General features: G+C 36.7%; 1 protein-coding gene across 1 annotated transcript; it reads right to left on the bottom strand.

The window, feature by feature from the left end:
- LOC109003479 (WAT1-related protein At1g25270-like) lies at positions 1-3,915 on the bottom strand. Its single transcript, XM_018981620.2, has 8 exons — positions 3,617-3,915; positions 3,206-3,268; positions 2,980-3,096; positions 2,383-2,644; positions 2,113-2,271; positions 1,835-1,986; positions 1,572-1,660; positions 1-170 (listed from the first exon to the last, which is right to left on the bottom strand). The coding sequence occupies exons 1-8, from the start codon at positions 3,814-3,816 to the stop codon at positions 1-3; spliced, it is 1,212 nt and encodes a 403-aa protein (XP_018837165.2). The 5' UTR covers positions 3,817-3,915.
- Positions 3,916-15,614: the final 11,699 nt, after the last annotated feature.

The following is a 15,614-nucleotide window of genomic DNA, read 5'->3' on the forward strand; positions in this document are numbered from 1 at the left end:
TCAAGTCTCAGTACCAATATCAGGAGCGTCAGGAGCGGGATCACTTGGCTCTAGAGCGACAAGCTCGGGCACGACCGGACCCGGGAAAGTGTCAGGAATCTCCTTCCTTCCCAAGTCGCAACTAAACACAAAGACTGCCTCGTTGATAGGAATGTTGTCAAGGTTAAGGCCTTGCAGAATTTTTTTAAATTTTTATACAAAATAAAACAACTTTTTCAAATCCTAAAAAAAAAAAAATATTAAAAAAATATATTCTAACAATATTTTATTCAACTTTTAATTTTAATTTCAACTCATCTCATCTGTGAAAACAAACGAGGTCTTACAGTTTTCGTTTTAATTTTTTAAGAACTTCATTTGACTTCGGCTAGCTCAATGAAATTTGAGCTTGGTCCAATTTATTTATTAATTATTTATAAATAAAAAAATTATAATTAATTATTGAATGATATAAATCGATTAAAATAATAAATTCGTATAAAATTATAAACGATATAAAGTATAAATTCGAATATATATATATATATATATTACAATAAATTGTTAAGCGTTATTAATTCTGAGCCTACTATAGCTACTAATAAATCTGTTTCATCTTATTGATCAAATTGAGCTGAGAAATTTGAAATGGTCAAAATTAAAGGAATATAAATAATTCACACAAAAACTGGACCATTATTTTTTTTCCCCCATTTGGAGTCACATAACACACACATAATGCAGGCCGTTGGAGTCTTGGAATAATCATGAATATATATTTATATATATATATATATATATATATAATTAGATGAAATAATGTACGTACCAAAAATAAAATTACAAAATTTTTTATAGACAAGTGTACGTATAACGTGCGTGTGGCCCAATCATATTTGTAGCTAATCTCATATTTATTGCTCTTACGTGCAGTATATTTATTTAATAAAAAATTAACGAAAGTAATTATATATTAAATAACAGTTGTCCTAACTTATTTTAAATTGTTTACTCTAGTTTTGATTTTGAAGTTATTTTTATTTTGTTTTTATAAGAGAATCTCGGAGTTAATAAAATTATCATATAATAAATATCCAGGAGATTAATGGTATCTATATTTAAACGATGAGTAAAAAAAAAACCAACATATATATGAGCCTACAAAAAAAGTTCTTTCAGTTTAGTGATAATTAATGATATTCCTTGTGGTCTCTATTGCTCATGCTGATGTGCTTTGGATTTGGAATTGAGAATTGTTTTAGATACAAAAATATCTTATAAAAATAAATTTATAAATTGATATGATTTGATATGGTATGTTAAATTGTGAATATATTTTTATTATAATAATTGGCTGCATGATTTTTATTTGTCGGGTAATGTTGATCAGCTGAGAAGCTTTGGTTAAGTATGTTAAGCTTTGGTTAGGTGTAAAGAGATAATACAAAAATAAATTTATCTATTATATATATTTTTATTTTTTTGGAGTAAGTGCTGAATATTTTATATAGTATCAAAGTAGAAGTATTCTGAATTTTGACTCTATATTCTATATTATTTAATTAATTTTATTATGAATAACACTAATGTACTGGTCACTTGTGTTTTCTTCCTCGTCTCTTCCCTTTTTCCCCACAAAACCGCGTATAACCCGCACACAATCAGCAAAGATCCTAATATTCTGTCATTTTTTATAAAAAAAAAATGCAAAATCAGACTAATTGAATATATATATATATATATATATATATATATATATGTCAAAGTAGAGAATAGAACTTAGCTAGGAATCTCTGTGCATGCAGATATATAGTAATATTAGGTTAAGAGTCAATATATATATATAAAAACGTACGTTCCAAGGTGCAACTTCTCGTCCAGGAGTAAAGACCCCATGATGGCAACTGCAACAAGCATCACAGGGTAGAAGATGGAGACATATAAAGGACCTCTCATGCTCACGCACCACGCAATCAAAGTCGCCACAAGTCCTGTTCCTACGATTCCCTGCACACCCAATTAAGTCAAGAGTTTGTGCGTTCAAGCCTTACACACCCAGACTTGTATCTGCTAGCTAGCCTGGTATTGATCTCTTCTGTTTTTTCTTTTTGAATTCATGAGGATATATAGTACCGAGTAAGAGACTGTAAGAAGCCTGATATCCCAGCCCAACTTCCATTGGCTCCAATCACTCTCCGTGCATAAGGCAAAGACAGCAGATTGAATAGCTCCCATCACACACATCAGAGCTGCGGACGAGTAGTGACATGGATATCTCTCACTCATTTTAGTCTGTTTAAGAGCAATTAATCATCAGTAATTTATACAAAGTGGGAATTATGAGCAAAAGTGTCCTGAAATTTTTTTGATAAAAAAAAACAGCAATATTTTTTATATAGTCACCTGAATTATTAACCAGGAGGCAAACAAGAAACAACTTCCTAGAGCCAATATAAAACCCAAAAGAAGATTTTCGGATTCTGGGGATGCTACCGAGTGTCCTCCGGTTTGATGTTGGCCGTGATGCAATAGATCAACATGAGTAGACCATATGTTAATTTCTGCCCCTCTGTAGAAGGTGAGAAGCATAGCCCCACCTATTCCCATTAATGTTCCCAACACTTTAGCCTTTCCTGCAATTGTCCCTAGACTCAGCCTCTCCAACCTATTCAAAAATAAAGAATTATATCACGTACAAGCTCTAATTAATCACCGGATTTTTTAGCAAGATGCAGGCTAACATATTGACAAAAACTAATGCTTAAATTTGTTGTAGAAAACAAAAACCAAAAGAGCTATTTAATTTATCTACCTACATTAAAGTTATTAAATTTTTGACAAGTTTACTCATGAGGTGCATGGATATTTTACTACAGACTGCACAGAGAGAGAGAGAGAGAGAGAGAGAGAGAGAGAGAGAGAGAGAGAGAGAGAGAGAGAGAGAGAGAGAGAGAGAGAGAGAGAGAGAGAGAGAGAGAGAGGGACAGAGAGGTATCCTACCCGAAAGAGACGGCCAGGATGAAGGTAATGGCAGGAACTAAGTTCATGATGGCTGATGCGAATGTTGCTGATGTCAAGGCTAAGCTTTCAATATATAAATTTTGAAATAATGATCCCCTGTAATTAGGGTATCATTAACACGCGCGATCCCTTTATATGTATATGCATGCAGCTGAAAATCAAATAGATCCGAACCAATTGGTAAAATAAAATGCATGCAACTTACCCTAATAGCCCGCAAAGAAATGCTTGGAAGAGTACTATCCATGTCAACTTTGGCCTACTATTCCTGCCATTGGCATGTGTAAATTTAGATGTAAATTTAGATGCAAACGCAGATGGAATAATTAATTACTCAGATTTTGTACAATCTTCCTTTTTTTCTGTTTATATATATATATATATATATATATATGTGTGCGCGCGCGCGCGCGCGCGTGCATGTCTAATGGAATATCAACTTCTGGATTTTTTTTTAAACTTCCCGCATGGCCCTGCATTAATCTATGAGCTAGGATGGAATTATATTATCACGTCGATGGATTGCAACAGAAAAGAACATTAATTAAAGAGAGTCAATTTATTCATACATGCATACATATATATATATATATATATATATATAATATACACATACCTTTCAAAAACGAGAGCGAGAGGGACAACAACAGCAGCAGCGAAAATGAGGCGATAGGTAACGATAACCCTCAAGCTCATTCCATCATTTACGGCCAGTTTGTAGAACACATTCACCCCAGCAAAGCTAAGCTGAACCACAACCATTAACATGGCCGGCTTCAGCCCATGCAATGCCTTACAAGCGCGTTCCACTGCCATAGATGACGTACAGTTTTTCCAAACGAGCAACTAGCTGAGTCCTAGAAGAAGATCAAGAATCTTTCTTCACCTGTCTTGTCGCTTGTTTATTAGTTTGGAGTTGGAAACTGGATCGGGCAGTTGAGTTTTAAGTAGAGAGAGAGAGAGAGGAAAGGGGAGGCAGGCCGGAGTTGAAGGGTGAGTTAAAGCTTCGTTGGGAAGTGCAAGGGTATTTATATTTTGCTGTATCCAACGTTTCGCTTTGGTTCTATTTCCCATCGTCATCAACTACGTATATATAATAAGCTTTCAATTTTCCACTGACTCGTGCGGCGTGTAGTGCACATGATGATGAGAGACAGAGGCTTCGCGGGTCATTCAGAGAAGTACATATTCATACAATTGACATGAATAATATTATATGTACTGGTGCGTTAGTGATCAGATCACTGAGATATATTTACTTGATGATCACTGAGTTTGCTGGGTTATTCATTGAATCTAGATCATCTTTCTCTAAATAGTTCATAAAATTATTCTGAGGTAGTAAAAGAAAAGGCTCATTCTTCTACTGGATCTGACGTCTATGATTTGTTGGTGATCATGAAGCTGAATCAGATTCTAAAAATAGTAATTGGAGCACTACTAACGTTGGCCGCAAAAGACAGGTCAATATGAAAAGAAAAATTCTATTTGTAATCTTAAGTGAGAGTGCATGTACAGTATCATTGATAAATGAAAGTAAAATGAGAAAAAATATTATTTTAAAAAAATTATTATAGTTTTTTAAATATAATTAGACTTGCATTAGCAATTCCCATTTGGGGATTGTATTTAGATTAACTCGAAAATGTGTACTCCAAATATGCACACCAATCACTACAACAATTGTGAGCTTTTGGGACGATTTTTCTTTAGAACAAAATTAAAATCGTCCCAAAATGTAAGATTTAAGGATAAAATTCTGATTTCATCTCAAAAAAATTTTGAAACATGCTTTCTGTTCGAACGCTATACTTAAGGACGACAAATTGCATACCTAGTGAAATAATTACTCGCAGTTGAGGGAAAAATTGGTGGGTTGTTCGAAGGAAAGTAATTTATCGTTCGAACGTCCATCGTAATTTTATAAAGAAATGTTCATGCAAAATGTCTAAAGTTTTCTTGGCATGGAGCTTTAGCTGTGGATGATAAAATTCGAAGAATTGGTATTCCTTTAGTTTCGAGATGTAATTGTTGCATTCAAGGAAATTATGAGGACTTAAACCATGTTCTATTTGCTGGTGAAGTGGCTGCCGAAGTCTGGAAGAAAATTGGAGTTATGCTTGGGCTACCTCTTGGAAGGACTTGGTATGAAACATGTCTAAGTTGGTTTAGGAGAGCTGCTAATGCAACGCATTCTGGAGTCATTTTGGGTATTTTACCTACTGTGATCTCGTGGAGGCTATGGACAAGGAGATGTAAATCCCGTATGGAAGGGAAATCTGAAACTGGTCAAGTTTTGTGGCAATCTATCAAACAGTGGGTGGGCATTATTTGTCAAGGGTTTTCAAAGCCTAAGAGATTTAATACGACTGACCTCTACATTCTTAAGTGCTTTAATTTACAGCAACTTCCAATCAAAAAACAGAAAAATGATTACATAGCTTGGTCTAAGCCGGAGACAGGTCGTGTGAAGCTCAATACGGATGGAAGCAGTCTTGGGAATCCAAGTGTGGTAGGGGCAGGAGGTGTGATCCGGGATTCACATGGGAATCTGTTGTTAGCATTTTCAAAAAGCATTGGTCATGGTACTGGTAATTATGCGGAGTTGAGAGCTCTAGTGGAGGGTATTAAACATTGTAAGAATTTGAATTTTAGTGCAGTAGATGTTGAAATGGATTCGAAAGTGGTTCTGGCATGGTTAGATAATAAACGTTGTGGTAGCTGGTATTTGGAGGACTATTGGGAGGAATTGTTATTTCAGAGTATTAATATGGATTTACGGTTTATGCATATTCATAGGGAAGGAAATGGGGTTGCGGATTGGTTAGCTAAAAGAGGGGCAATTGATGGTGATGGGGTTTGGCAGAGCATGGGGGATGTTTCTCCTCTGTTTCGGGGGTTGCTTAGAGTTGATAAATGGGGTTTACCTTCTGTTAGGCGGAAGAGATAGATGAGTTTTGGGTTTGTTTCTGAGTTTCGTTATGAGCGGAGATGTTTCGTTCCGTGCGGGAGTGTCTTCTCGCATGGCTCGACGTTCGGTTTTGTTTTGCGGGTTTAAGTAGGTTTTGTTTTCTTTCCAGTTTTCGTTTTACCAGTATGGGTCTGTCTTTTAGTTGGTTTTGTACTTTGTTTTTGGGTTTTGGTTTAGATACAAGGGATGGTCTGTATCCTGAGTGTCAGTTTTGTTACCACGGTTTTCCTCCGCCATAAGTGAGGTTGATTAATAAAATTGGGACGGGGCCGCTAATGGACAGGTGGTTTCCGGCTCTTATATAAAAAAAAAAAAAACTCCTTGTCAAAGGTTGCTGGATCCGACGTCTATGAATGTATATGGAATGTTTTACTTTTTTTTTTTTTTGCTTTTTTTTTTTTAAATATCCTTAACCACTAAGAAAAAAAATATATAAATACAAATTTATTAATAGCCACTTCTTTAATTATTAAAAAAATTAATAAAATAAAATAAAATATACGAATGAGCACATACATTTAGAGTGATACGGCCATCATTTTCTATTTTAAAAAGACAAGTCAATATTTCAACAGAAGTCCAATAAATTATATTAAAGCTTAAGAATTTATTCCAAATTCTCATTTATAATATTCTTTCTATATACTCAGTTCGGAGCATTACAACAAAAACACCTTTAAAATTCAAACATATGAAAATTTCGTCTCTGCGTTTGTCATCTCATATTTGTAATTGACAGAATAACTCTATTATATGACGGCATAATTTTATTTTATTTTAGAAGATAAATCTTAAAATTTAAATTTTATAAATTAAAGTATCACTACAATAAATAGTGGTTTTTGGGACAGAATTTTTTCTCGCAAGTTATATTTGGTAGCAAATAGTTACCTTTTGCGACGAATTATTTGCACCGAAAGAAATTTTGTCGCAAAAAGTTAATTTTTATGATTCAATTTTTACTAATAAAAAAGTGCCGCTAGTTCTTACTTTTTGTTCCGCCAACAAATAGTGATTTTTGGGAAATACTTTTTTGTCGCATGTTTTATTTGATAGCAAATAGTAACTTTTTGCGACGAATTATTTGCACCGAAAGAAATTTTGTCGCAAAAAGCTAATTTTTATGATTCATTTACTTTTACGACGAAAATGATATCGCCACAAATAGTTTCTTCCAACAAACCTATCCTTCATAGCGACATTAAGTTGCAGCTAAATATTTTGAGGATATTTGATTATTTGCAATGACTATTGAATTATTAGCAACGAGATTCCATCGCCGCAAAATGTCATTGAAATGAAAATAGAGGAAAAATTCAAAATGTACTAAATAATTTTTCCTTTTTTCTTTTTTCTCCCCTCGATACCTATATGCTATGAACCCCCCCACCCACCTCTCTCTCTCTCTCTCTCTGTCGTCGTAGTCCCTGCTGTCTTCGATAGTAGTTTCGTCATGTCGGTAAGTCTTTGACCACCCATCGCACAGTAGTAGACTCTCTCTCTCTCTCTCTCTCTCTCTCTCTCTCTCTCTCTCTCTCTCTCTCAATTTCTCCATCTCTCAGCCGCCACCCACGCCATCAGCCACCACGAACACGCCAGCCACGGCCAACCACCACCACACAACACCACAATCAAGCCCCTTTGCGTTGAACACCACCCACAAGCCACCATCACACGCTCCCTTCCTCACTGAAGCTTCCATCTCCTCCGTACCCAGCCGTTGTCTTTCGCACAGAACCATCTAGTTGCGCCTAGCCCTAATGTCTCCTTCATCCACAAACCACGAAGCCGTGATCCCTTGTGGAGATGCCCCAAGGCAGAGCCCCTCCCTTTTGTAACTCGGACACACTAGTGGAAGCCACCACCAGCCGCCATGTGCCATGCCATTTCACCCCCTCTCTTCCATGGATGAGGGGCCCTCTATTTCAATAGCAACGTTTTCTCTCCTCGCCCACGCAACCTCTGGTTCCACCTCTAGCCTACTCCTAAATTTTGGTATAACCTATATTTCCCTATCTCTTAGATTAATAATTACACTCGACTAAATGATATTGTATTTGAATGCTTGGACATAGGCAAGTTGTGTTATACTTGGTTGGAATTGTATTGAGCCATGAATAAAGCTTATAAATCTTTATGATTGTGTTTAGGATTGGTGTATAAATGATATGAGCATATTAATATATATATTGAATGTATTAGTTTCAATGAACTAAGAATAGTGATGTGAAGGTTGGGATATTTTGGAGCTATATGATTGTGCTGGTTTAGCTTATGTCAAGTGATAAAGGGGTATGGTGTGTATGTATGCTTGGTTGAGATTATGGAGATTTTGAAATTGTGAATCATGATTATGGTATCGATTTAAAATTTGTGAAGCTATGTGATTATTTGGCTTTGTTGTACATTGAGTTTAAGTGGATGATAAATTGAATATGCGTGTTGTAAAGTTTTGAAATGGGCCTGTTGACTGAATATAGTGATTGTGACGGTTGGGATTGAAATGGAGTTGTAGGTGGAGCATGGGGATTTTGAGATATGGGGTTGTGTTAGTTTTTTGTGTGTTGAGTTTAAATGGACTGTGAATTTAGTTTGTGTATGTATTTTGTGTCATGTTACATATTGAATTTAATTGGATGATGGATTGAATATGTGTGTTCTATTTATTGTTGATAAGCTTATTGATTGTGAATGGTATTTGTGAAGTGATGGGATTGAGTGTGTAGTTGTGTTGTGGTGTTGGATTTCCTGAATCAAGGGAGGCCATGGTTGAGATTGTGAAGCTATGTGATTGTGTTAGTTTGTTGTATGTTGAGTTTAAGTGGACTGTGGATTTAGTAATAGTATGTTCATGGGTTTCAAGAGTAATTTCATATTTGTATCATAGTTATGTAATGGACAGATTCAATATTTACTCCTTGATTACATTAGTATTTGTCCAATGAGTGTAGAAATGGTCTGTAATTGCATAATTATGCTTGACTTTGTTAAATGCTACATAAATGCATTGTATTGAGATGTTTGGTGTTAATGTATGATGTTTGGATGGAGATGGATTGTGTTGAAGTGTTGGGATTAAATGATATTGGAGTTGTAGTGGAGTTAAAAAGCATGATAATAATGTTGGGTCTTAATTGGACAGATTTTGTACATATGTTTGCTTTTCCCATTCATTTATCTTGAACGAATCCCATCTACTTGGGTTATGTTCTTATGGGCTTTCTAATAGGATCTTAGTACTTATGAAAATATAAGTGCAATTTGTTTTTTTCCTATGAAGTGCATTTATGACAAGGGTTGTTTTTATTTTGATTTTTTATTAAATTAGATATTTTTATTATCGTGGGATTGCTGTGATTGGCTAGTTGTCTTGTATTTCTTGACCAAGTGACTTTTGGGTTCTTAATGGTTTTTGCCATTTGTTTCAAGCACATGATTTTCTGGTTAGAAGATTTTTTCAAAATACTTGCTGAAATGCCTTGGAATTCATTATTTATTGAGGTTGGAAATAAAGACATATACATAAAATTTGATCGAGGATGTGGGAATCAGAAGTAAAGTACAGGAAAACCCAGAATTGAATTTTGAAGAGTCTGAGACTAGTAAAATATTTCCCATGCTACACAGGTACGTTCTTTTTTTGAGATAATACATATATGATATATTGCTGGAACTACCACATCTGCAGTAGGTATTTGGAGGTTGGGGAGTTAATTCCAAACTATCCTTTGGCTTCATTTGGTTCAGTTTTATTTTTAAGTCCTATGTTATTTGTAATTCGGTGCTCTAACACAGTTGGGTTGGGTTGGGTTCTACTATTTTTTTTTTTTGTCAATTAATACTTATTTTAAATTTATAAATGAAGTTATGGAAATCGTTGATATTCTTCTTTGCCAATGTTTACAACAAAATTTCAACACGTTTTGAATGCTAGGAATTTAATCAACTTATTCAAAGGTTGAGAAAAAATTGTTGGGATATTATATATATATAAATATATATATATATATATATATATTATATAGTGATGCCAATTTGTAAAAGTTATGACAGTCAAAACCATTATCAATAAGAAGTTATAATAGTAGTGCACCATTATAGGCTGGACATATTCAATGCCAAGGTGAACTCTTAATTGTTTTTATTCTAAAAGACTTACTAGTTATTTAAAATTGATAAAAATATGTAATGTTGTGGATAAACTTTATATACACTACAAGAAATTTGGGTTTTTGCAACCAAAATATTTTCTGGCGACTAATATTTAGTTGTAAAAACTCATATATTATTGTAGCTACGTTTTCATTTTGGAGAGAATGAAAAATTGCCATAATTTCAAGTTTTTGCGGCTGACATTTTTGTTGCCGCAAATAAATCCGATGCAAATGTGATCGGCTTGCAATGTTATTTTGTTATGTGGCGACATGGTGGTCGTCGAAAAATGAATTAAGAGTTTTTCGGCGACTAAAATTGCTGCAATTAATGCAGAACAAAACCGAGATGCTGATTGGTATGTTATATTTCTTTCGCGGCAAAAATAAAGTCTTCGCAAAAGTCTTAGATTAAATCTCGACGAGAAGACCCCAAAATCACTTGGTCATCTCCAGTACCCTCTCTCTCTCTCTCTCTGTCTCTCTTCTCTGTGAAATTATAAACTTGCCTCTCCTCACACCGACAAGCGACTGCCTGCTGCCGCACCGTAGTCTCCTTGCCTCTAAGGTGACTCTCTCTCTCTCTCTCTCTCTCTCTCTCTCTCTCTCTCACTCTCTCACTCTCTCTCTCACACACACACACTCACTCACTCACTTACTCACTCACACACTCTAAATCTATAACTGATCTCACTCAATCCCTCTCTCTTCCACCGTGGCACCACATCAGACCAAGGTATTCTGCCACCTCCTCTGCTTGGTCTCTGTCTCAGTAGGCTCTCTTCCTCTTTTTTTTCCTTCTGCCTGCCCGTTTCTCTTATCTTGTAACCCTAGCTTCGATTTTACTGGGTTTTGGGATAAGTCCCATAACCCTAGCTTCAATCCCTTGCTTCGGTTTGTTGATCTTGTTTGGTTAGATTAATTAGTTGTTAGGATTGCTCATATATCATATGATGCCTCCATTTTGGCATTTAGTTTGCCTCTATTTTGGAAGCTCAAACTCGAAAGGTGGCCATTCGCAGAAGGGCATGAGTAATGTGTACTGGCCATCCACTGCACATCAATGGCTCTCTTTTTGTATATATTTTTTGTACATAGTATGATTGAGACCCAATTATTCCCCTAGAACGAAGAGAACATGAGAAAAAAATAGAAGAGAAGGGAGACAAAAAAGAAAGTTAAAGATTGAAATAGGGAGGAGATAGACATCTATGACAAAACTCATGGCTAAAGTTACTCATACACCTTGAGTTACTTTTGGTAATTGGTATTGATGAATTGGTGAATTGACATTACTTTTTCCTTATTGATGTGTTTTATTGTAGGAAAGGTATGATTGATAAAGAGGTTACTAGAGACATATCCCTAAATAGGGCCTGGTGATATAAATAAATGTGATCAACCACGAGTAACTGCGACTGGAGCATAGTTTTTGAGGTTAGCATTGGGGCTTAGTTTTTGGGGTTGAGTCCAACTTAATACTATTATGAGAAACTTTGTGTTTTATTCATTTAATGTAACAATGATTTTAATTATGAATGGTGTATAGTCAATAAATTCAGTTGTTTGATGTCTCTGTAATAGATCAAACTAGGAATTTAAGGAAAAATGCACAATCTGATGAATATTTCATATGTATTTAGTAGGGAAAGATAATGCTCTATTCGAGGGGAGCTCCTCCATAGATGGAAAACAGAAATAACAAAATGATTCTTCAGGTTCTGGATGCTTCCTCATGCCGTTACTATGCTAGATATACTAGTAATGTAAAAAGACATAATTACCCTTATGTTATTTGGTTACAGATTGAAGGAAATATAAAGCAGGAAATAAACATGCATCAGGTCTTCTTGGCCCATTCAAGGCCCACAAACGTCCACCTCGTCTAATCGTTGCTATGGCCCATCCACTAGCCCAGCCCACGCATGATCACGCTTAACTTAGGAACACATCTTTTGAAGGAACCCTAAAGTCCTGAACTTCATCACAACACTTTTCTCCCTTTGTTCTCTTCACTTCGATGTCGGCATGTAACACTCTCCCCCCATCACAACACCTTGCCCACAAGGTGTGGGTAATCGGTGCATAGCTGTGTGTAAGGTTCCCAGGAGGCTTCGTCTTGCGTCTGACCAATCCAGCGAACCAAGAGCTCGACGACAGGTAAGTTCCTCACTTTCTTCAGTCTTCGTTGGAGTTCGTTGGAGTATCTCCTCTGGTTTCGGTTTCACTATGCCATTTTTGTCAGTGGGTGGTAGGGTTGGAATGATACTAACCTGGTTTCCCAACTTCTTTTTCAATTGCAAGATGTGGAAAACATCGTGAAACTGAGATGAAGGGGGTAGTTGAATTTGGTAAGCTACTTCACCAACTTTCTGTATCACCTGAAAGGGACTGTAGAATCACGGCGAAAGTTTCAAATAGTGGTGGTTGCGAAGGGAGGACTGTCTGTAAGGCTGGAGTTTTAGGTAAACCCACTCACCGACTTCCAAATGTTGTTCCTTTCTGTTTTTATCTGCATATCTCTTCATTCTCTTCTGGGATCTGACCAAGTTTTGCTTCAACAGGACCCAAAGCTGGTCTCTTTCCCGCAATGTAAGCTCGACCTCCTTTAATCTTGCAGTGTCTACTGTATAACTTGTTAGCTTAGGCAGTGTGTACCCATTCAGTGCTTGGAAGGGTGTTAGTTTACTCAAAGCATGTTGGCTCGAGTTGTAGCACCATTCTGCCAAGGCCACCCATTTAGACCACTCTTTAGGTTTATCACAGATATAGGACCTTAAGTAATTTTTCACCCATTTGTTAACAGTTTCGGTTTGACCATCTGTATGGGGATGGTATGCCATGCTGAAAGCCAACTTAACCCCTTGTAAAGATAGAAATTCTTGCCAGAACTTGCTAGTGAATGTTGGGTCTCAATCTGATGTAATAGAGTTGGGCATTCCATGTAGTTTGAAAATGTGTTTGAGGAAGAGTTGGGCGATAGTCTTAGCAGTATATGGGTGGGAAATAAGAATAAAATGGGAGTATTTTGTAAACTTGTCAACAACTACCCATAGGGCATTAAACCCAGCAGAGTTAGGTAATCTTTCGACAAAGTCCATGATAATGTCAGCCCATGGTGTCGAAGGAATTGGTAGGGTTTGGAGCAAGCCACTAGGGAGTGTATTATCCACCTTGACAATTTGGCAAATGTCACAGTCTTTAGGAAATTTCTTACATCCAATTTCTGGCCAGGCCAGTAAAATTCCTTCTTGACCTTATAAAAGGTCTTGTCAAAGCCCAAATGACCCCTTAGGGGACTCCCATGTAACAAATCCAGGAGCTTGTTTATAAAAAAAGGAACTGTAGGAATGTAAACTCTGCCTTTATAAAATAGGATGTCACTCTTCACTGTGTAAGGGGACTACAGCTGTCCCTGCTTGTGTTTCTCCCATAGAGCCTTAATTCTGTCATCACTCGAGTATAGGGCTTTCATATCATTCATCCAGTCCCAATTTGGGACATAAATGAGAGACACAGTCACCTCAGAGTCTACCCTTTGTCTGGATAAGGCATCCACCACCATGTTTTCTTTGCCTTTTTTGTATTCAACCACAAAGTCATATCCCATGAGCTTAGCAATCCATTTTTGCAGCATAAATGTCCCAACTCGTTGGTCAAACAAGAATTTCAAACTTTGATGATCTGTTTTAATAATAAACGGCGCCACTTTTGAGCTCCCGAAACTAGGGCCATAAATTCTTTTTCATATGTAGAGAGTTGTAAGGCTCTTCCTTTTAAAGTTTGACTAAAAAATGTGAGGGGCCTCCCTGTTTGCATAAGTACTACCCCAATGGCCTCACTCGACGCATCACATTCTATGACAAAAGGTTTTTGAAAGTTGGGCAGGGCTAAGATTGGGGTTCAGTCATAGCTATCTTGAGTGTGTTAAAGGCTGTTTGGGCTTCCTCATCCCAAGTCAAATTGTCTTTTTTGAATAAGCTGGTCAGTTTTGCTACTACAGCTCCACATCCTCTCACAAATCTCCGATAATAGCCCGTGATAAAAACCCACATAGGGCTTTAAGGGGCTTGTGTGGTGGCCAGCTCAACATAGCATTTATCTTCACCGGATCTGCCCTTACTCCTTGGCCAGAAATTAAATAGCCCAAATATGCAATTTCCATGCAGCCAAAATCATACTTACTCAGCTTAGCATAAAACTGGTTGTCCCTTAAAATGTCAAAAGTGAACTGTAGGTGGAGTAGGTGAGCCTCCTCATCCCTACTATAGATCAAAATATCATAAAAATAAAAACCAAAATAAACTTCCGTAAATGAGGTTTAAAAACCTGGTTCATCAAACTCAGGAAAGTGGAGGGTGCATTGATTAAGCCGAACGACATCACCAAAAATCCCTAGTGCCCTTCATGTGTACGAAAATGTTGTTTTAGGGATGTCTTCAGTTTTCACCCTTATTTAATGATATCCCGACCTTAGGTCGAGTTTTGAAAACACTTTGGCACCATGTAGTTCATCCATCAATTCCTCCACCACTGGAATTGTATATTTATCTTTCACTGTGGCATGGTTGAGGGCACGATAGTCAACACATAAATGCCATGTGTCATCTGCCTTCCTTACCAATAAAACAGGGGAGGAATACGGGCTTTGACTAGGTCGAATAACACCAGATTCCAGCAACTCTTCAATGATTTTCTCTATTTCATCTTTCTAAATATAGGGATAGCGATAGGGTCTCACAAAGATGGGTTGAGTACTAGGTAATAGGGTGATACTGTCGTCTTAAGATCTGGCTGGTGGGAGGCTAGAAAAGAGGGCAAAGATGTCAGGATATAGTTCAAGGAGGTATTGTATTAATTTAGGGACAGGGGTAGGTGTTTGGGCTTAGGGAACTTGTTCAATGAGCTGTAGTAGCACACATTTTTTTTCTGGAGCAGTAGCTCTATTAAATGGCCATTCTTCCATTAAAGTGCCTCCTCGCAGCCCCTTTAAAATGATTACAGTGTCCTGGTAGTTAAACTGCATAGTGAGGTTATGAAGATTCCATAAAATCAACCCTACCCCTTGTAACCATTGCACACCCAGCACTAGCAAATACATATCCACAGAAAACCTCATGTATTGGACAACCAATGGAACATCTTTAATTTTGCCCTCACTTTGAACTTGGTCTCCATTTGCACCTTTCACCTAACTTTGTCATTGGTTAACACTTGTAGGAAAAGTTTTGATAGTATAAAAGGGTCCAGGAAGTTGTGAGTATTTCCTGAATCAATGAGAATAGTCACTGGTTGGTTACCAATTCTGCCCACAACACGCATAGTTTTAGGGCTCAAGGACGCTATAATAGCATGTAAAGTGATCTTTGGAGTTGCACCAGTGATTTCTTATGTGATCTGGTCCTCTTCCTTTTTAGTGTCAATGTCTACCACTTCATAATTCTCCTCAATCTCTTCAATCAAATATAGCTTTGGACTTGAACATTTGTGAC

Source organism: Juglans regia, chromosome 11, assembly GCF_001411555.2.
Source record: "Juglans regia cultivar Chandler chromosome 11, Walnut 2.0, whole genome shotgun sequence".
In the NCBI taxonomy this organism is placed as follows: domain Eukaryota; kingdom Viridiplantae; phylum Streptophyta; class Magnoliopsida; order Fagales; family Juglandaceae; genus Juglans; species Juglans regia.